The 21749-nt window shown below is 37.6% G+C and overlaps 2 protein-coding genes across 8 annotated transcripts in view; one reads left to right on the plus strand and one right to left on the minus strand.

The window, feature by feature from the left end:
* ALMS1 (ALMS1 centrosome and basal body associated protein) overlaps positions 1–21749 on the minus strand; it is a 255741-nt gene that overhangs the window by 65095 nt on the left and 168897 nt on the right. For all 7 annotated transcript variants that reach the window (XM_081253571.1, XM_081253572.1, XM_081253570.1 and 4 more), the window contains 2 exons: positions 20658–20783; positions 7358–7528 (listed from right to left, as the gene is read on the minus strand). In XM_081253571.1, coding sequence (XP_081109697.1) covers positions 7358–7528; positions 20658–20783 — 297 coding nt within the window. The remainder of the gene's footprint in view (positions 1–7357; positions 7529–20657; positions 20784–21749) is intronic.
* LOC308627431 (eIF5-mimic protein 2-like) lies at positions 351–1879 on the plus strand. Its single transcript, XM_081253577.1, has 2 exons — positions 351–1629; positions 1662–1879. Exons 1-2 carry the CDS (start codon positions 366–368, stop codon positions 1826–1828), a joined length of 1431 nt encoding a protein of 476 aa, XP_081109703.1. The 5' UTR covers positions 351–365; the 3' UTR covers positions 1829–1879.

Below are 21749 nucleotides of genomic sequence, written 5' to 3' on the forward strand. Positions count from 1 at the left end.
ACTACTGGAAAAATAATGGCATAATAAATATAAAAATAATGGCATCTGGGTAATTGCCAGTTTGGAGCTGTTACAAAAACTGCTGTAAAGAATATTCATGTGGCAGAGGACACACCGCTGCAGTTGCCGCCACCTCACCTCTGGGATTTCTGGTTCTTTTCTCTTCGCCTTAAATTCGGGTGTCTTTTATGAATAATCAAAAGCAGCAAAAGGCAACGCTATCAGGCCAGCGTTTTAAAGCCAGAAAAAGAGGGCATCCCTGGTGGCGCAGTGGTTGGGAGTCCGCTTGCCGATGCAGGGGACACGGGGTTGTGTCCCAGTCCGGGAGGATCCCACATGCTGCGGAGCGGCTAGGCCCGTGAGCCATGGCCACTGGGCCTACGTGTCCGGAGGCTGTGCTCCGCAACGGCAGAGGCCACAGCAGTGAGAGGCCTGCGTACCGCAAAAAAAAAAAAAAAACAGAAAAAGATGAAAAAGAGAGGTTTGACCCTACTCAGTTTCAAAACTGCATTATTCAAGGCTTAACTGAAACTGGTACTGATTTGGAAGCAGTAGCAAAGTTTCTTGATGCTTCTGGAGCAAAACTTGATTACCACCGATACGCAGAAACATTCTTTGACATTCTGGTGGCCGGTGGAATGCTGGCTCCAGGTGGTACACTGGCAGATGACATGATGCGTACAGATGTCAGTGTGTTCGCACCACAAGAAGACCTAGAGACCATGCAAGCATTTGCTCAGGTTTTTAACAAGTTAATCAGGTGCTACAAATACCTGGAGAAAGGTTTTGAAGATGAAGTTAAAAAGCTGCTGCTGTTCTTAAAGGGTTTTTCAGAGTCGGAGAGGAACAAGCTGGCTATGTTGACTGGTGTTCTTCTGGCTAATGGAACACTTAATGCATCCATTCTTAATAGCCTTTATAATGAGAATTTGGTTAAAGAAGGGGTTTCAGCAGCTTTTGCTGTAAAGCTCTTTAAATCATGGATAAATGAAAAAGATATCAATGCAGTAGCTCCAAGTCTTCGGAAAGTGAGCATGGATAACAGACTGATGGAACTTTTTCCTGCCAATAAACAAAGCGTTGAACACTTCACAAAGTATTTTACTGAGGCAGGCTTGAAAGAGCTTTCACAGTATGTTTGGAATCAGCAAACCATAGGAGCTCGTAAGGAACTCCAGAAAGAACTTCAACAACAGGTGTCCCGTGGTGATCCATTTAAGGATATAATTTTGTATGTCAAGGAGATGAAAAAAAACAACATCCCAGAATTAGCTGTCATCGGAATAGTATGGTCCAGTGTAATGAGCACCGTGGAATGGAACAAAAAAGAGGAGCTTGTAGCAGAGCAAGCCATCAAGCACTTGAAGCAATACAGCCCTCTACTTGCTGCCTTTACAACTCAAGGTCAGTCTGAGCTGACTCTGTTACTGAAGATTCAGGAGTACTGCTATGACAACATTCATTTCATGAAAGCCTTCCAGAAAATAGTGGTGCTTTTTTATAAAGCTGAAGTTCTGAGTGAAGAACCCATTCTCAAGTGGTATAAAGATGCACATGTTGCCAAGGGGAAAAGTGTCTTCCTTGAGCAAATGAAAAAGTTTGTAGAGTGGCTCAAAAATGCTGAAGAAAGTTTGTAGAGTGGTTCAAAAATGCTGAAGAAGAATCTGAGTCTGAAGCTGAAGAAGGTGACGAATTTGAAACTACACCCTCAGTAAAGCAAACAGGAGTTGTAGATAAAATGTCATGTCTCATGTGTCCTGGTTCTTACATCTTCCTACCTCCCTATATCAAGCATGATATAAGGGCTTTCATGGCAAATTTTATTTGAACTGTTTCTATGGTTACTGGAAATGTTGGACTTAGTTTCTGAAACCATGTTTTAAGTAGCTACAGGAGCTATAGATTTGAATTTAATGTTGCATTAGTCTTTTCAGTTATCTTCTACCTCCTGTATTTTCTACTGTAATAATGTAATTTAAGGCCTTCCACAATGAATAGTTCACTTTTTCCCTGGGTTTTCTATATAAACAGTTTTCAAGATATGATTTGGTTAAAAATAATGTTATAAAAATTCTGTTTGCAAATTAAACTGTAAAAGTAAAAAAAAAAAAGAATATTCATGTGTGTCTCGGTGCTCATGCAAATCCTTTTCTGTGGAGTATATAGTTAGGAACAGAATTGCTCTGTTATGCTTTTGTGTAACTTAGTAGATAATGGCAAATTGCTTTCCAAGGTCACTCTACCAATTTACATTCTTACCAGCAGTGAATAAGTACTGTTTGTTCTATATTCTTACCAACACAGTATTAACTTTTTCATTTCAGTCATTTTAATGGGTATGCAGAGATATCTTATTGTGGTCTTAATTTGCAATTCCTTGTTGATGAATTAAGTTGAATATTTTGCATATGTTCATTGGCTATTGGACAGTCTTTTATAAAAAGTACCTATTCAAGTCTTCTGTCCTTTTTAAAAATTGGACTAACTTTTTCATATTGATTTGTATGAGTTCTTTTTATATTCTGGATAGAAGTCCTTTATGAGATATGTATTGCAAATATCTTCCCCACTCTGTGGCTTGCCTTTTACTCTCTTATTTGGTGTTTAATTAATAGAATCCCTTAATTTAATGTGGCATATTTGTCAGTTTTTTCTTTTATGGCTACTATTTTTTGGGGGTAGGGATCCAATTTAATAAATGTTTTCCCATTCCAAGATTGTGAGGACATACTCCTCTGTATTTTCTTGCAGAAGACTGACCTATCCATCTATCTATGCCTTTCATATTTAAATCTAAAGTATATGGAATTGATTTTGGTGTACAGTGTAATGTAGGGGGGTCATAGTTCTTTTTTATCCCTAACATCCAATTTACCTAACATCATTTTACTGAAAAGATCATCTTTTCCCCCACCATATTGCAGTGGTACCTTTATTGTAAATCAGGTGTCCATATATGTGAATCTGGAGTATTCTCTTCTATGGTCAGCCTGTTTATTCTTGTGCCAACATCACACTGTCTTAATAACTAGTTTTATAATAAGTTTTGATACTTGGTAGTGTAAATCTTCTAGATTCTTTTTCGATTTTTTATTATTTGTATTTAAGGGTGTAACATTACCCCTAATCACTTTGGCTACCTTCTATACATTTTGATAGCAGAATTTTATTATTATTTAGTTTTAAATATATTGTAACTTCCAGTATGACTTTAACTTCTGAGTTACTTAGAATTACATTTTTAAATTTTCAAATACACGTTTATTATATTAGTATATATATATAATATTTACATATTAGGTATATTAGTTTCCTAGGGCTGCCACAATAAATTACTACAAACTGAGCGGCTTAAAACAAATTTATTCTCCCACAGATCTGGAGTCTATAAATTGAAATCAAAGTGTCAGCAGGAACATGGTCTCTCAAAAGTCTATCTGGGAGAATCTTTCCTTGTCTCTTCCAGCTTCTAGTGACCCCTAGTGCTCCCTGGCTTTGGACAGAATAATTCCAATCTCTGCTCCTGTCTTCATGTGGCCTCCTCTCCTCTTTTTTTAAGTACACTAATCATTGGATTTAAGGCCCACCCTACATCCAGGATGATATAACCTAGAGATCTTTAACTAATGACATCTGCAAAGACCCTATTTCCAAACAACATCACATTCTGAAGTTTCCTGTGGACCTGAATTTTGGGGGGATTACTACTTAACCCATAAAACAGATTTTTGTTTCATTTTGTTATTCCATGTTTTTATTGTTGAGTTCTAATTTAGCTACACTGTAGTCAAAGAAGCTGTTCTGTTTGAACATCAATTCTTCAAAACCAACAGCTTCATCAATTTTTCTAAGTGTTCCGTGTGTTCTTTAAAAAATGAAAAGTTCTCTATAGTAAGTCAAACTTTTAAATTCCATTTTAAAATCTCGTCTACTTTAATTTTCTTTCCTGGTCTGTCTCTCAGTTTCTGATAGATATGTATTGTTGGGTTTACCTATATTTTCCTGTCATTTTTCCTGCATACAAGTTTGAGTAAAAGAAAATAAACTCAAATTTTATCTTATTGGTATATTTGAGCCTTTTGTTATTACACGGTAAACTCATAATATATATTAATATTTTTTGGCCTGGAATTTTATTTTGTCAATATTAACATTGCTCATTAGCTTTATTTTAGTTAGTATTTGCCAAATATATCATTTTCTATCTCTTCCATGTTTTGGGAGGTAAGGCAAAATAAACTGTAATCTAATCAAAAGAACATATACAAATGGTTTTGAAAGTCAAATAGTTCCAGTAAACTTATAACAGAAATCAACAGTTTTCAAAAACCACCGATTTATTTAGCCATTTCTTCTAGTATCACTATCCTTGCTTCCAAATAACATGCCTTTATATTGCTGTATCCTTTTTAGTTCCAGAAATTATTTTTTTATTTCCTTTTATGATCAATATGGGTTTACCTTTTATAGAACTTTCCTGTCACACCCATATTCCCTCAATATATCTTCTGAAAAGTTTTAGCCCTATATTAATGTTCACTGTTTATATATTATGTAAGTTGTAGTCATGATGATTAAATCAATATTCAGTGATTGTGTTATGTTTCTATTATTCACAGTTAAACCAACTAGTATACTGTAATCATATTTATTTTCTTTTACAAAGTTTTGCTTTTACTGAGGAGTTAATAATTGCCTATTTTTGCATTTGCTATGTTTCTATATACCAATCCCTACATCATCCTCATAAATGTAAATAGAATTGAAAATCTCTTCTAAATACAGTCAACTACATAAGGTATTCTATCAACTGGACCTTTTTCTTAGTCCTCAATCTGAACTTGTTCTAGATCTTCTGTACCACTGCTGCAATGGCAATTCCTTTCCCCTCTCTTCTATATTGGCCCCATTTCCTCCATCCCATGTTTTCCTTTAAAAAAAGTTAAATCTACTCCTTCGTTTTATTTAGTGAAATAATTTTCCCTCAGAATTTCAAGGCATTACTCCTTTGGTTTCTAGTTCCATGTATGATTTTTGAAAAGCTTAATGTCAGTCTAATTTGCATTTCTTTATATGGTAGCTGCTTTCTTTCTGGAAGCTTTCAGAATCTCTTTCCTTGCCAGTGTTTCAAAATTTCAAGGTCATGTGCCTTGGTGTGGATTTTTATGTACATGACAGTTCCTATTAACATGGAAATTCATATCCTTCAGTTTTGGAATTTGTTCCTATACTAGTCCTTTGAGTTTTTCTTTTCTATCTTCTCTATTATCTCCATGGAACACCTGTTCTTTGATGTTGTCCCTCTGGGGCCAATCTTGAATTTTTTTTCCTTTTCCCTTCTTTTTATGTTCTGTTTCCTAACAGATTTTCTCACTTTTATATTCCAATCCTTCTACTGAGATTTTTACTTCTGATATATTTAATGGGCCCACTTAGCTATTATACAAAAGTCACTATTCAATTTTCCCCAGCAGGTACCTTCCCTCTATTCTTCTTAATCCTTTAAAGTGAGAGGCTCTGAGGCTGGGCTTCTCCAACGGTGAAATAGGAGGACTTTTCCTTAGGATGTAAAGTCTGGAAATAGACCAACAATAATAGTAGCAGTAGACCCACATAACACGTGGGAGGTTATAGGGGTCCCTCAGTGAACAAAGCCCAACTTTATTTCACACACATCATCCTTACCAAATGCACACTAGAGGGGAGTTATATTTGGTAAGTTCATTGTGCAGACTTCTGATGGAGTTCCCTTAGTCTATCACTTTGTTCCCTGCCAATTTTTCCATATCCACCTCCTTCTCAATTGTCTGACAGTGGGATCACAGGGTTATCTATATGTACCAAATTGCCACTAGTACATAGCTAGTATATGAGAGTTTTCATTTATGAACTACATTTTGCAAAAATATTTGCCTTTCTATTTACATGGCAGCCTCAATGTTAACTGGCAGATGTGCTTCTTTTATCTTATTTCAAAAGACTTCAAAATGCTTTTCAGTGCAACAAAAAGTTATGTGGAAGAATAAATGTGTGCACTTTAGCAAGCAGTCTTTCATTCGGTTTCCTCATAAAAGCATTAACATCACATGAAGTCATTAACACTATGCCAAAACCGGAACATAGAGCCAGCCTATGTTTGAATACTGCCCCGGGATCAGTAGGTCCTACTTGGCTAATAGCTATGCACAGGAATAAAAAACTGTAAATGCAACAAAGCAACACACGCAAGTATACATGTAGAATTTTCAGTGGCTCCTGGAATTTTCATTTAATAAATACTATTGTGCATCAGTTAAAGAAGCACAATGTCAGGGATGCAAAGGAAAAAAATCATGCAGATTCCTAAAGATTAAAAGCTTTTATAAAACAGTGGGACCTGTATCTGGGGGCAAGGATGAAAACTCAAATACCCACAGTCACCAGACTGACAAGGTAGATGTATGAAGTGGATTGAGTCCGAGACTCGTGGGGACTGAAGCCAACAGGAGAATGTATGTCCTCTCTGCAGAGGACAAGCATGCCTCAGGGTCAACTGATAACTGCCATGGAGGAATACAAGTTGAGTGCAACTACATATGCTGACTTCTCAAGGGAAGCCCAAAATCTTATTTTTAGATCTTGGCAGCAAAATTTAAAAAAATTTAAAACACCATGTGAGCCATACACTTTCCTGCAGAATCCAACCTATGAGACATTAGTTTGTACCATCTGACAGATAAATTCATGAGGCATTTTAATCAAGATTTTCTACGAATTTTAGTCTTTAAAACATACTTAAATGGATATTATTTCATTTCAAAAGTTGCAATATGTTTCCCATAGTGAAAATAAAGTCTACAGTTTTAAAAAATCTAAAGCATTTAAAAAGATTTTATATTTTACTTCTTGTACATATCCAATAAAACAGCTAGGAGAAAAGTTTGCATTAACAAAGCAGAAAAAAAAAAGAAAGCCTGGACAATACTCTCATTTAAGATGAACAGGAAAAAAAAACGACACAGAGGGCTTCCCTGGTGGCGCAGTGGTTGAGAATCTGCCTGCCAATGCAGGGGACACGGATTTGAGCCCTGGTCTGGGAAGATCCCACATGCCCCAGAGCAACTGGGCCCGTGAGCCACAACTACTGAGCCTGCGCGTCTGGAGCCTGTGCTCCGCAACAAGAGAGGCCGCGATAGTGAGAGGCCCATGCACCACGATGAAGACTGGCCCCCGCTCGCCACAACTAGAGAAAGCCCTCGCACAGAAACGAAGACCCAACACAGCCAAAAATAAATAAATAAATAAATAAGTAAGTAAATAAAGGAGTTCCTTTAAAAAAAAAAAAAAGCCACAGAATACACAAAGCCAATCCAGTCACCTGCATTATCTTTCTGAAAGGTTTTTTTCCCCATTGACAAGGATGCCTTAGTTACCACCCTCTTACTGTAGATCCCCTCTTTATGTTTAATGTTAACAGTGTCTGCCAGGTCATCATTCCTTGTGCCTAGCACCTGAGCCGGGAAGTCTGGAGCAATGGCATCATTGGATCCTACAGAAAAATGGAAAAGTAGTACAGTTAACACAAGTACAGATTGAAGAAAGACAAAAAATTTACCTCTTAAACCACTTCTATAAAAAAGGCACTACCATGGGAGTGTTACAGGGTAATCAGAAGGAGACATCAGTCAAACTGAAGCTGTCAGAAATGTACAATATTGCAACAATATACTAGAGAAGCAAATGACATAAGAGGAGACATATAAATTAGAAGGGAACATATAAATTAGATTATAAACATATAAAACATATAAACAAAATTAATTTATAAACATATAAATTAGAAGGGAACGTTTTCAGGAGGAGAAAATAGTGAGAGGCCCGCATACCGCGAAAAAAAAAAATTGTTTGGGACAAAATTCAGCAGGGCATGGAATCCCAAGCTAAAGGGGTAAAGAGTGTAAATTTTACTGTACATGAAATGCAACATCATTAAGGATTTTTTAATAAAGGGAACTGCAATCAGTTACATTTTAGGAAGCTTAATCTGACAATAATACAAAAGACAAAACATTGTAAGGAAAATTTGATAAAGTAATACAAGATTTGAAAGTAACTTTATTTTCTTTAAAATATATTTCAATATTCTTAAATCCACTAATATAGGAACTGATAAGAGAAGTTTATCCATGTTACATATAAGAGGCAAAAGAACATCTCTGGATGTACAAGAGTTTATAGTAACTATAGAATTATCTTCTACAAAGATGCTTTTCTTTCTTAACTGGTACTCCATACTTCATGAATTTTCTAAGCACCTAAAATGTGTATGGCAATAAAAGCTGGATAAGTATCAGTTCATTTGTACAGTATAAATATAAATAAGTCATGAGTTATATTTCAGGACAGATTGCAAGGATCCTATTAAGCCTTCTGAGTCATATGTACACTCAGCTTTTCTTTGCTTCCATGGCATCACGTTCTTTTATTTGCTCCCTACCTCTCTGGTAAATCCTTAGTGTCCTTTCCTCCACCAAATCTCTCAATGCTGGAGTTCCTCAAGGGGTCAGAACTGGGTTCTCTTCTCTTCTTGGATGAACTCATTGATCATCAATGTATGGAACACTACATGTGGATGACCAACAAATATATATCTCTAGCTGGAACCTGTTTTCTGAGCTTCAGATTCTAGCATTCAGGACACAGCTAGCCTCTAAAGCATTTGGAGGAAAAATCAGAAAAAGATGTCCCTTCCTCATAAAAAAAAAATTTGTTTTATATATTATGATACAACACAAACAACTATACGTGAGAGTCTCTTCACCACCTCCCTTTATTCTCCAAGAGAGGTGATTATGTCAGGTTCAGAGTTAGGTAAGGAAGAATAATTAAGTTCCTGAGAGCAGTGAATGGATGTACAAGAGAATCAACCTCCTTGGAGCTGAGAAGCAGTTGAAAGAGAGTGTAGCCACACATATGTGTATATGCTATTGAATGTATGTGTAGTTATTTTCCTGCATCTGTGCACAGCTGCAGAATGTGTGAAGATTTACGTTTCGGGCAGGAAGAGAGTTAACATTATTGCTCCAGAACTCTAACAGGAGATTTGGAATCTTCACACCTGGATGTTTTCATAAAAAATGGCATATGTTTATGACGTGAACAGAGCCACCTTCTAGATAGTGCCCTTGCATACAAATTCAACTGTAAACCGACTTTGTTTACATTCAACTGCAGGTTTAACATCTCTACATGGATGTGGAACAGAAATCTCATTTTTAACATGTCCAAAGCAGATATTTTGACCATCTTCTCCAAATCTGCCTCTTCCTCAGGCTTCTCCATTTCAGTAAATGGCACCTTTATTTACCCAGTTGCTTATTCTAGAAAACTAGGAATCTTTTTTTTTTTTCACTTCCTTCTCCCTTACTCTCCATATTCTACTACCAAGTCCAGGAAGAACCATTTCCTAAAAATAAGTTGAATGTGTCCACTCTTCTCCATCTCTGTCATCATCACTCTAATCCTAGGTGCTACCATCTCTGACACTAATTACTGCAACAGCCTTCAGCTAACTGGTATCCTCACTTCTACTTCTTGACCCTCCCTGCACCTGGGCTCCCTGCCTTTCCATCCACAAGCTATTCTCTATATAGCAGCCTGAAAAAAATTTACAAATGTAAATCAAACCACAGTTGCCTACTAGAAGAAAGTTCAAATGCCTTAATATGGTTTACACAACCCTGGATCATCTTGAACCTACCTATCTTTAACCATGTATAGCAACAGCTCTGCTCTACCCACACTGCCTTCTTCTCACTTGTCAAATGCATCAAACTTTCCTGTTTCTGGAGCTCCTCCCATTCTGTTCCCTTCCGCCAGAACACTCTCACTCCCCACTCTCTGCTTGCCTAACTTATCTATAGCCTCTAGATCTCAGCTCAAAAGTTTCTTCTTTGGAAAGGCCTTCATGGGCTCCTAAAACTAAACTGGATCCTTTTACTTTCTTAAAACTCTTCTTTATTTTCCTAACTCATCATTTGTAATTATGTACTTATTTGTATCTATTTGTTAATATGTGTCTCCCCACTTGAACATGATCATAGGGGGCATGTTTATTTTGCACAGCCTTATAAATGTAGCACCTAGCATAGTATCTGCCAGAAACACGATAAGAACTTTAATACTTTTTTGGTTGAAGAAAAGATGAACATAAGCTGAAAGTTTCTGTGACCTTAAAAAAAAAAATAACCTGGTCATTGCAGAAAATTCAGAAAAGTAAGCAGAAAACAAACAAACCAAAAAACTCGACCATACTTTGGTTATAGATCCTTCTAAATGAATGTATAGTGGGATCAAAATGTATATAGTTTCAATATCTTTTTTTCACACTCAAATAGAGATATATTTTATTTAAATGGAATTTAAAGTCAGCATATAAAGTGAAAAAACATGCAGGGTCAAAATCATCCTTGAAGGTTGAAATTGACATCTTGTCTGCTCAATAAATCCATCAGAGCCCACTTTTTCCCCCTGGCTTGTAACAAATCACTGTGCCTGCATCTAAGCACCTGATGAAGTACCTGACTTGTGTTTAGAGACCACATTGTACTAAAAACACTTAAACTCTAGAATCACACTCAGGGAAGCAAGTTAAAAGATGCTTAAACTATAAAAGTTAAATGTGGACACTGAACTTCGAGAACTGAGGTTTCCCACCTCTCATTTCAAACTCTCTCATGATAATATGCTGATAAGAGTGTGGAGGAAAAAACAAAAGAGTGTGGAGGGTACAACACACTTGTACTTTTAAGATTCATTCTCCTCTTCTCTTTTTGTTAAATACATGTAATTGAACTTGTTTAAATGTATGTGTGACATAATGCCAATGTATGCCAAAATTACTTATCATAGTTAAAGATATTTCATCGTAATCCATTCATCTGACTTATTTATGCTATCTTAAAGTATCTTGTTTCCTGTTTTTGTTTTTTTTTTGGCTGCGTTGGGTCTTTGTTGCTATGTGTGGGTTTTCTCTAGTTGCGGCAAGCAGGGGCTACTCTTCCTTGTGGTGCGCGGGCTTCTCATTGCAGTGGCATCTCTTGTTGCAGAGCATGGGCTCTAGGCTCGCAGGCTTCAGTAGTCGTGGCATGCGGGCTCAGTAGTTGTGGTGCATGGACTTAGCTGCTCCACGGCATGTGGGATCTTCCTGGACCAGGGCTTGAACCTGTGTCCCCTGCGATGGCAGGCAGATTCTTAACCAGTGCACCACCATGGAAGCCCCTCGTTTCCTGTTCTTGTTCTATGTTATTTTGCTAATTTTATATACTCAACAATAATTTGGAAGACAGATATCTAGTTTTAAAATTCTTTTTGAGTTTTTTTTTTGGTAGCTTTTTTCCATTGTGGTAAAATATACATAAAATTTACCATTTTAAACATTTTTAAGTATAGAAGTTAAAGCATTAAGTATATTCACATTGTTGTGCAACCATCACACCATCCATCTCCAGAATTAACTCATTTTCCCAAATGGAAACTCTGTACCTACTAAACAATAACTCGCTTTCCCTCCTCCTCCAAACCTTTTGTGACTGGCTTGTATTACTTAGCACAATGCCTTCAAAGTCCATCCATAGTGTAGCATGTGTCAGAAATTCACTCCTTTTTTTTTCTTTTTTCTTTTTTTTTTTTTTTTGCGTTACAAGGGCCTCTCACTGTTGTGGCCTCTCCCGCTGCGGAGCACAGGCTCCGGACACGCAGGCCCAGCAGCCATGGCTCACGGGCCCAGCCGCTCCATGGCACGTGGGATCTTCCCGGACTGGGGCATGAATCCGTGTCCCCTGCATCGGCAGGCGGACTCTCAACCACTGCGCCACCAGAGAAGCCCCAAAACTTCACTCCTTTTTAAGGCTGAATAATATTCTATTGTATGTATGTATCACATTGTATTGATCCATTCATCAGTTGATAGACATCTGGATTGTTCTCACCCTTTGGCTATTGTTAATAATGCTGCTATGAACCTGGCTGTTCAAAATCTGTTCAAATCCCTGCTTTCAATTCTTTTGGTTATATACTTAGAAGCAGAATTGCTAGATCATATAGTAATTCTATGCTTAATTTTTTGAGGAACCACTACACTGTTTTCCACAGTGGCTATACCATTTTACATTCCCATCAGCAATACACAAGAGTTCCAATTTCACCATATCCCTGCCAACCCGTGCTCTTTTTTATTTCATAAAAGCCATCCTAATGGGTATGAAGTGGTATCTCTTTATAGTTTTTATTTGCATTTCCTTCATGACTAATGATGTAAAACATCTTTTCACGTTCTTTTTGGCCATCTGTATCTTTCCTGGAGAAATGTCTCTTCAGATTCTGTACTCATTTAAAAATTAGATTGCTTTTTGCTGTTGTTGAACTGTAAGACTTCTTCATATATTATGGATAGTCATCTCTCATCAGATATACGAATTGCAAATGTTTTTCCCAATTCCGTGAGCAACCTTTTTACTATGTTGATAGTGTGTTTTTTGGTGCACACAAGTTTTAAATTTTAATCAAGTCCAATTTATTTTTTATGAACACTTCTTTAACCTATCTGATCACCAAGTCATGAATAAAATGACACCTCTTTAGTCAAAAAGACAAAAAATACAATTGTTTTTTCTTTTCATGCCTTTCATTCCAAAATTAACTTTTGGCCTTTTTTTTTTCCACCTTGTAACTAAATTTTCTATTTAGATGAGTGTTGTGTTAAACTGACTTCAAAGTTCACCACTGATCACTTTCAGCATTGCTTCATTTCTCTGTAATGAATTCTTCATTTTGATTCATCTCTTCAGCTGGGTGAGTCTTCAAGTGAATTTTTCAAGAAGGTACAGAGGTTGAATATACTTTCTAGCTGCTGTGTACTTGTGAAATGGAAATAAAAACAAAGATAAACAAATGGGACCTAATGAAACTTCAAAGCTTTTGCACAGCAAAGGAAACCATAAACAAGACCAAAAGACAACCCTCAGAATGGGAGAAAATATTTGCAATGAAGCAACTGACAAAGGATTAATCTCCAAAATTTATAAGCAGCTCATGCAGCTCAATAACAAAAAAACAAACAACCCAATCCAAAAATGGGCAGAAGACTTAAATAGGCATTTCTCCAAAGAAGATATACAGACTGCCAACAAACACATGAAAGAATGCTCAACATCATTAATCATTAGAGAAATGCAAATCAAAACTACAATGAGATATCATCTCACACCAGTCAGAATGGCCATCATCAAGAAATCTAGAAACAATAAATGCTGGAGAGGGTGTGGAGAAAAGGGAACACTCTTGCACTGCTGGTGGGAATGTGAATTGGTACAGCCACTATGGAGAACGGTATGGAGGTTCCTTAAAAAACTAAAAATAGAACTACCATATGACCCAGCAATCCCACTACTGGGCATATACCCTGAGAAAACCATAATTCAAAAAGAGTCATGTGCCAAAATGTTCATAGAAGCCCTATTTACAATAGCCCGGAGATGGAAACAACCTAAGTGTCCATCATCGGATGAATGGATAAAGAAGATGTGGCACATATATACAATGGAATATTACTCAGCCATAAAAAGAAACGAAACTGAGCTATTTGTAATGAGGTGGATGGACCTAGAGTCTGTCATACAGAGTGAAGTAAGTCAGAAAGAGAAAGACAAATACTGTATGCTGACATATATATGGAATTTAAGAAAATAAAATGTCATGAAGAACATAGGGGTAAGACAGGAATAAAGACACAGACCTACTAGAGAATGGACTTGAGGATATGGGGAGGGGGAAGGGTAAGCTGTGACAAAGCGAAAGAGCGGCATGGACATATATACACTACCAAATGTAAGGTAGATAGCTAGTGGGAAGCAGCCGCATAGCACAGGGAGATCAGCTCAGTGCTTTGTGACCGCCTGGAGGGGTAGGATAGGGAGGGTGGGAGGGAGACGCAAAAGGGAGGGGATATGGGAACATATGTATATGTATAACTGATTAAATTTGTTATAAAGCAGAAAAAAAATAAAATAAAATAGAAAAAAAAAGTTCACCACTGATCACTTTCAGCATTGCTTCATTTCTCTGTAATGAATTCTTCATTTTGATTCATCTCTTCAGCTGGGTGAGTCTTCAAGTGAATTTTTCAAGAAGGTACAGAGGTTGAATATACTTTCTAGCTGCTGTGTACTTGTGAAAATGTCTCTTCATTGTCACATTGCTTAATGAAAATGCACTGGGTCCATAAATCCTTGAATTTTCCCATAAATACAGATTTGGTTCCATTATTTTTACATTTATTATTTTAAATAAACCTGATAGAATAAATTTTGTTCTCTTAACTTTTTTTTAAATTGTGTATTTATGGGATTTTTTTCTTTTTATTTTGACTCAAAAATCTTTTTCTGATATGTATCTCAGTCTCTGATTTTTCCCTGAATTTTTATGACAACTTTCAATCTGCATATAGTGTTCCCCTTTTCAGGAGAGGGATGTTTTAGTCAATTAAGTGTTTGAATATTACTTTCTTCCTCAGCTACAGATATAGTTCTTGGTTTGGTTTACTTAGCTATGTTTCTTATGTCTCTCATCATCTTTCACAGCATTTTCATTTTCTTCTTTTTCCTCTGTAATTTTGCAGACTCTCAGATTTGTCCTCATCACTAATTTAACTTCCTTTATGTTAATTCCACCCTTTCTTGCCTGCAAAATGTATTTTAAATCTGTTACCAAATCTTTACAGTTTTAGGCAGTCTTTTCCTTCATATGTTCATTCCTGCCCCCCCATTTTTTTTCAAAATTGAGACAAAACATAAAATTCACCAATTAAAGTAATTGTACAATTCACTAGTTCTTAGTATTTTCACAACCAATATTGCTATCTAATTCCAGAACATTTCTGTCATGCTCCCACAAAGAAATCTTGTATACGTTAGCTGTTACTCCCTATTTTCCCCTCCCCAACATCTCCTGGCATCCACTAATCTACCTTCTGTCTATATGGATTTGCTTATTCTGGACATTTCATATACATGGAATTATACAATATATGACCTTTTGCTGGCTTGAAATATTTCTCCCTTTAATAGTGTCAGTTTTTTGGACTTCCCCGGTGGTACAGTGGTTAAGAATCCACCTGCATATGCAGGGGACACGGGTTCGAGCCCTGGTCTGGGAAGATCCCACATGTGGCGGAGCAACTAAGCCCGTGCGCCAAAACTACTGAACCTGCGCTCTAGAGCCCAAGAGCCACAACTACTGAAGCCCATGCACTTAGAGCCTGTGCTCCTCAACAAGAGAAGCCACCACAATGAGAAGCCCGCGCACCACAACTAAGAGTAGCCCCTGCTCGCCACAACTAGAGAAAGCCCGCCCTGCACACAGCAACGAAGACCCAACGCAGTCAAAAATAAAACTATAAATAAATAAATTTATTTAAAAAAATAGTGTCAGGTTTTTTCATTTTAATTCTGTTAGTTTTTCTTTATGTATTTGGGACTTGCTTATACTGCATTTGTCTTTTTAAGTCATATAGGAGAAAAACTGAATTACAAACAAAAATACATTTATACTGTCTTTTGTATTTACTTATGTAGTTACCTTTAGTACTTTTTTCATGTGGATTTAAGTTACTGTCTGGTGTCCACCATTTCATCTTGAAAAGAATCTCTTTAGTATTTTCTGTGGTTCAGTTTGCTAGCAGTGGAGTCTTTCAACTGTTGTTTATCTGAGAATGTCTTAATCTCTCCTTCATTTTTGAAGGGTAGTTTTGCTAGGTACAGAATACTTGGTAGGCAGGTGTCTTTCCTCAGCTCTTTGCATATGTCATTGCAATGCCTTCTGGCCTCTATGGTTTCTGATGAAAAATCAGCAATTAGTCTTATTGAAGATTCTTTGTACATGATAACTCTGCTCTTGCTGCTTTAACACTGTTTTTGTCATTTGATGGCTTATGATGTATCTAGATGTGGATCTCTTTGACTGTATCATGCTTGGACTTCCTTGAGCTTTTGGGATGTGCAGATTAACAGCAGTCATCAAATTTGTGAAATTTTAGGCCATTATTTCTCCAAATACTCCTTCAGTCTCTTTTTCTGTCTCTTCATCTGGAACTCCCATTATGTGTATAATAGGATGCTTGAAGGTGTCCCATAGGACTCTGAGATTCTGTTAATTTCTCTTCATTCTTTTTTCTTTCTGTTTCTCACACTGGATAATCTCAATTGGCCTATCTTCAAGTTCACTGATTCATTCTTCTACCTGCTCAAATCTGATACTGAGCTTTCTCCAGTCAATTTTTTATTTCAGTTATTGTACTTTTCAACTACAGATCTTCTATTTGGTTCTTTTTTGTAATTTCTCTTTATTGATATTCTCTATTTGGTAAGACACTGTTCTTATACTTCTTTAGACATCGTTTCATTTAGTTCTTTGAACATATTTTAAATAGCTATTTTAAAGTCTTCATTTAGTAAGTCCAATGTCTGAGATTCCTCACAGACAGTTTCTAAACTGCTATTTATCTTTTGTATGGACCATATATATATATTTTTTATTTTGAATTTCCATATCTTGTAACTTTTTGTTGAAAACTGGACATCTTAAAAAAAATAATGTGACAACCCTGGAAATCAGAGTCTACTACCTCCCTAGGGTTTCCTGCTGTTGCTTTATGCTGTTTTTTTAAAGTAACTTTTCTGAACAAATTATATAAAGTCTACGGAAGCTGCCACTCAACTAGCTTAGTGGTCAGCTAACACCTAGATGGAGATATCCTTAAACATCTAGAAACAACAAATCTCCCAGTCTTTGCCGAGGGACTACATGCACATAGCCATCAACACTGAGGGCAGGGAGTTACCAATTCTGCCTTAGCCTTCCTTTTCTTCTTGCCCAGAGCCTCAAGGGCAGCCAAAGTAAAGGGTAGGTCCCTCTCAGGTCTTTCCTCAGCATGCACTCAGGCCTGTGCACATCTGTGGTCTTCTAGAGTCCTAGGAATATGTTAATGCTTTTCAAAATATCTATGGACATCTCATCCTCAGTTCTTCCGTTAAAGCTTTTGGTTAGTCTATCGTTTGTCTCAAGTGTTATCCACTGCCTCATGCACTGTGACATTAAAACACTTGCCTGGGGACTTCCCTGGTGGTCCAGGGGGTAAGACTCCGAGCTCCCAATGCAGGGGGCCCGGAATCAATCCCTGGTCAGGGAACTAGGTCCTGCAACTAAGGAGTCCACATGCCGCAATGAAGATCCTGAGTGGTGCAACTAAGACCTGGCGCAGCCAAAATAAATAAATAAAATAAATAAATATTTAAGAAACTAAAATAAAACACTTGCCTGTAAGTGTTTTTTGACAAACACCTCACACATAGACACAGAGGCTCATACACACTGGATAGCTCTGAGTAAGGTCAAATAAAGATAAGCCTTTTAAGTGGAGTCTTCCAGAGCGCCATCAGACAGGTCAAATACTGACAATTCTTTGGGAATGAAATTTTGAAAGAGGTCCAGCTCTGTTCTGCTCCCTCCAGTCCTGGGAATGAAGGCTGATATTTTTCAAGGTTATCACTGAGCTGAGTGTGGCAATGAGAATAGGGCAAGTTAAAATGCCACAAGCCTACTATTCTTATCAAGGTTCAGCCATTTTTCTTGAATAAATGCTTACCACAAAAGCTACAAGCCTTTGGCTAATTTCCAGAGTTTTGGAAAAGTTTTCCATAAAGTTTTGCCAAAATTCTGTTGCTTTTATTACAGGGCAAAATTTTGGAGGTCTTTACTCCACCATTTTTTTCTGCTATTAACTCCTCACTCTGTTTTTAAAATCCTAGCCAGTTCTCTCCCCATGGCTTTTTGCTCCTGTTGACAGTAAGTATTAGTACATAAAGTATTTAAATGTCTTTAAATGAATATAAAAATAACATCTAAATTACATATTGGTATGAGGTATAAAATGGCTTAAAAAAAAAAAGACATAGTACCTAACTTCACAGAACTTACCGTCAGATATAAATGAAATCCTGTTACTACTTAAGAGTGTTACTTGGGGCTTCCCTGGTGGCACAGTGGTTGAGAGTCCGCCTGCCGATGCAGGGGACACGGGTTCGTGCCCCGGTCTGGGAAGATCCCACATGCCACGGAGCGGCTAGGCCCGTGAGCCATGGCCACTGAGCCTGTGCGTCCGGAGCCTGTGCTCCACAACGAGAGAGGCCACAACAGTGAGAGGCCCGCATACCGCAAAAAAAAAAAAAAAAAGAGTGTTACTTGTCCTAATGAGTAAATCTCTAACATCTATCGTACCTATATTCACAGAACTTACTCTCAGATATAAATGAAATCCTGTTACTACTTAAGAGTGTTACTTGACCTAATGAGTAAATCTCTAACATCTATCTCTTTCTTTGCAAGATTACCTTTGCCTTGCATTTTTGTTTTGTTTTTAATTTATTTATTTTTATTTTTGGCTGTGTAGGGTCTTCAGTGCTGTGCACGGGCTTTCTCTAGTTGTGGCAAGTGGGGGCTACTCTTTGTTGCAGTGCGTGGGCTTCTCATTGCAGTAGCTTCTCTTGTTGCGAAGCACGGGCTCTAGGCGTGCAGGCTTCAGTAGTTGTGGCACATGGCTCAGTAGTTGTGGCTCACAGGCTCTAAAGCACAGGCTCAGTAGTTGTGGCACGCGGACTTAGTTGCTCTGTGGCATGTGGGAACTTCCCGGACCAGGGCTGGAACCCATGTCCTCTGCATTGGCAGGCGGATTCTTAACCACTGTACCACCAGGGAAGTCCCTTTGTTTTTGTTTTTAAAAGAATTTTATGAGTTCAATTGTTTACTCATTCTCAACTGAAGAGAAATTATTTGGTCCAAATATCTGCAATGGTTTATGACTTGCCCTTGGCCCCAAACTCTAGTTGGATCTTTCTAATACCTATAGAATCACAACATACTAACAGACAATATCTATCAGAACAATTCCTAGGCTTTCATCTAGAACAGCTCTACTGGTCTAAGAAACTATTATTTTCTACTGTCAACTCCCTCACTCTCAGAATAGATGCAGAACATGAAAAATGACAACCTCAAGTGTATATAGCTAACAGATCTCTTCTTGTCTAATTGATGCATTCAGTACTTTATTTATAGGGACAGTATTTCTCAGGATACAATGTACCATCCCTGAGTCATTTTCTCTTCCCACTACTGTCTAATTTTTCTCAAAGTTAATGTCTCCAAAGGGAAGAGTTAGGATGTAAATGAATAGAAGTACACAGGAGGCCTCAAAAAATATTGGAACACCTGATTAGACTTCTATTAGTACATTCTGTCTTCTGAACTAGGCGGCTGAAAGTGAGACTGATATAAAAGATTTTCCTACCTACAATCAATTAAGTAAGCTTGTGTAGCCATTAAGTGTGTTTTTAAAATCATAGCCACGCAGGTAGTGAAAATTTCTTCCAGTTCCTGGTTACAGGCTTAATAAGCAATCCTAACATATGAGCATTTTGTGGTTCTTTTTTTCAGTGGCATCACAGTGGGAAATCAGGAGCAATTATACCAGGGGCTTTAACTCAGTTACTATTAGATACTAGTTGGGTCCTCTTAAAATTAACAGAAAATCTGCGTAAGACCGGGGACAACTTCTTTCTTTTTAATTTCTACACCTATAAAGATATCTTATGACAAATCATGAACAATTTATATCTAAACTGAACCGACTCAACGCCTGTGGACCAATCAATATGTTATCCCAACAATCAAAACCCCACACCATACCAACTCAGTATCCTTATCTCATAATTTTCCACAGAAAATATTTATTCAGTTCCTCTACGGGATGCTATTCATTTTCTAAATCTGCAGTTCTATTGTGGTGATCTCACAGGGATGCTGTGGGATATTTTAAAATTCTAGGGAAACAGTGATATTTAATATCTGGTGTACAGGACAAAAACTAATAGCTAAAGATAGTTTAAAGTTCCAACATTAGATACTGCTACATTCCTTTCAATGCTGCTGTCTGTATCTCTGCAGAGTTGGATTTTTGACAGTTTCTATAACAAAAGCAATAAATGAGGGTGGTTGTGTCCAATTTCATCTCAAGGTTTGAGAAACTGTGCCCTAATAGCCAAACATATCTCATTAGCAAGTAATTATGCATATTTATGAACAAAGTAAAATGTTTTCTTTCAAACACAAAACCAAAAATATTTTGTTTATTAAGTTGTAAGATCAAAACGGTAAATATTTTTATGTTCTAATAACATAATAGCTTAGTATCTGAAAAAGTACTTCACGTATTTATATGCTGCTGATGATTTATATCCCCATGATGATGAGAAAAGAAATCACCCAAACACTAAGGTGACTGTGAACAGAGAAAACTTGGAAACCTTTGTCCTAGATGGAGCCCACTAACCCAAACAAGTAACTGTTCATACAATTTTCTTCAAATATTTATCAAATGTTTGAGTGCACACAATACATCTGACCAAATAACTCACCTATCAGAACCAGAGACTGAGTCATGAAAAGCTCCATGTTTCACTTAAAGATTAAATAGCCCTGAGCTTTCATATGTCATCCAGAATTAAACAGCCAATCCACAAATGAAATTTCAAAAAATAAAATTTTGAATAATTTCTGCATAATACCTGAGTGTGAGCTCTCAATGGTGGTGTCTGACTTGGAATCCAGAGATGAAGGAATTTGTCTTAATTGGGGAACATAGTACATCTTCGTACTACCAGAAGGCTTATATGGCAACAGTAAAGGTTGGCCTAAGGAGATAAAGATCAGAATAATTAATAAGAAAACATTTATTAATTAACTGAACATATATTAAGTACCTTTAATGTGCCAAGCAGTGGTCAAGATTCTTGGAATATATCAGTAAACTAGCATTCTAGAAGAGGGAGATATATAGTAAACAATTAGCATACTAAGTAAGTAAATCATCTAGTATTTTTATAAATTATTAGTGACATAAAAAATTAGAAAATACGGGGCTTCCCTGGCGGTGCAGTGGTTGAGAATCTGCCTGCCAATGCAGGGGACACGGGTTCAAGCCATGGTCTGGGAGGATCCCACATGCCGCGGAGCAACTAGGCCCGTGAGCCACAACTACTGAGCCTGCACGTCTGGAGCCTGTGCTCCACAACAAGAGAGGCCGCGACAGTGAGAGGCCCACGCACTGCAATGAAGAGTGGCCCCTGCTTGCCACAACTAGAGAAAGCCCTCGCACAGAAACGAAGACCCAACACAGCAAAAATAAGTAAATTAATTAATAAACTCCTACCTCCAATATCTTCTTTAAAAAAAAAAGAAATAAGAAAATACCAGGACTTCCCTGGTGGCGCAGTGGGTTAAGAATCTGCCTGCCAATGCAGGGGACACGGGTTCGATACCTGGTCTGGGAAGATCTCACATGCCGTGGAGCAACTAAGCCCATGCGCCACAACTATTGAGCGTGCGTGCCACAACTACCAAGCCCATGTGCCACAACTACTGAAGCCCGCCCGTCCTAGAGCCCGAGCGCCACAACTACTGAGCCCATATGCCACAACTACTGAAGCCCACGTGCTCTAGGGCCCTCGTGCTGTGAGTACTGAGCCCTCGTGCTGCAACTACTGAAACCTGCACGCCTAGAGCCCGTGCTCCGCAACAGGAGAAGCCACCACAATAAGAAGCCCGTGCACCGCAACAAAGAGTAGCCCCCACTCGCCACAGCTAGAGAAATCCCGTGT

The sequence above is a fragment of the Mesoplodon bidens genome (assembly GCF_964165515.1).
Source record: "Mesoplodon bidens genome assembly, chromosome: 14".
Lineage (NCBI taxonomy): Eukaryota > Metazoa > Chordata > Mammalia > Artiodactyla > Ziphiidae > Mesoplodon > Mesoplodon bidens.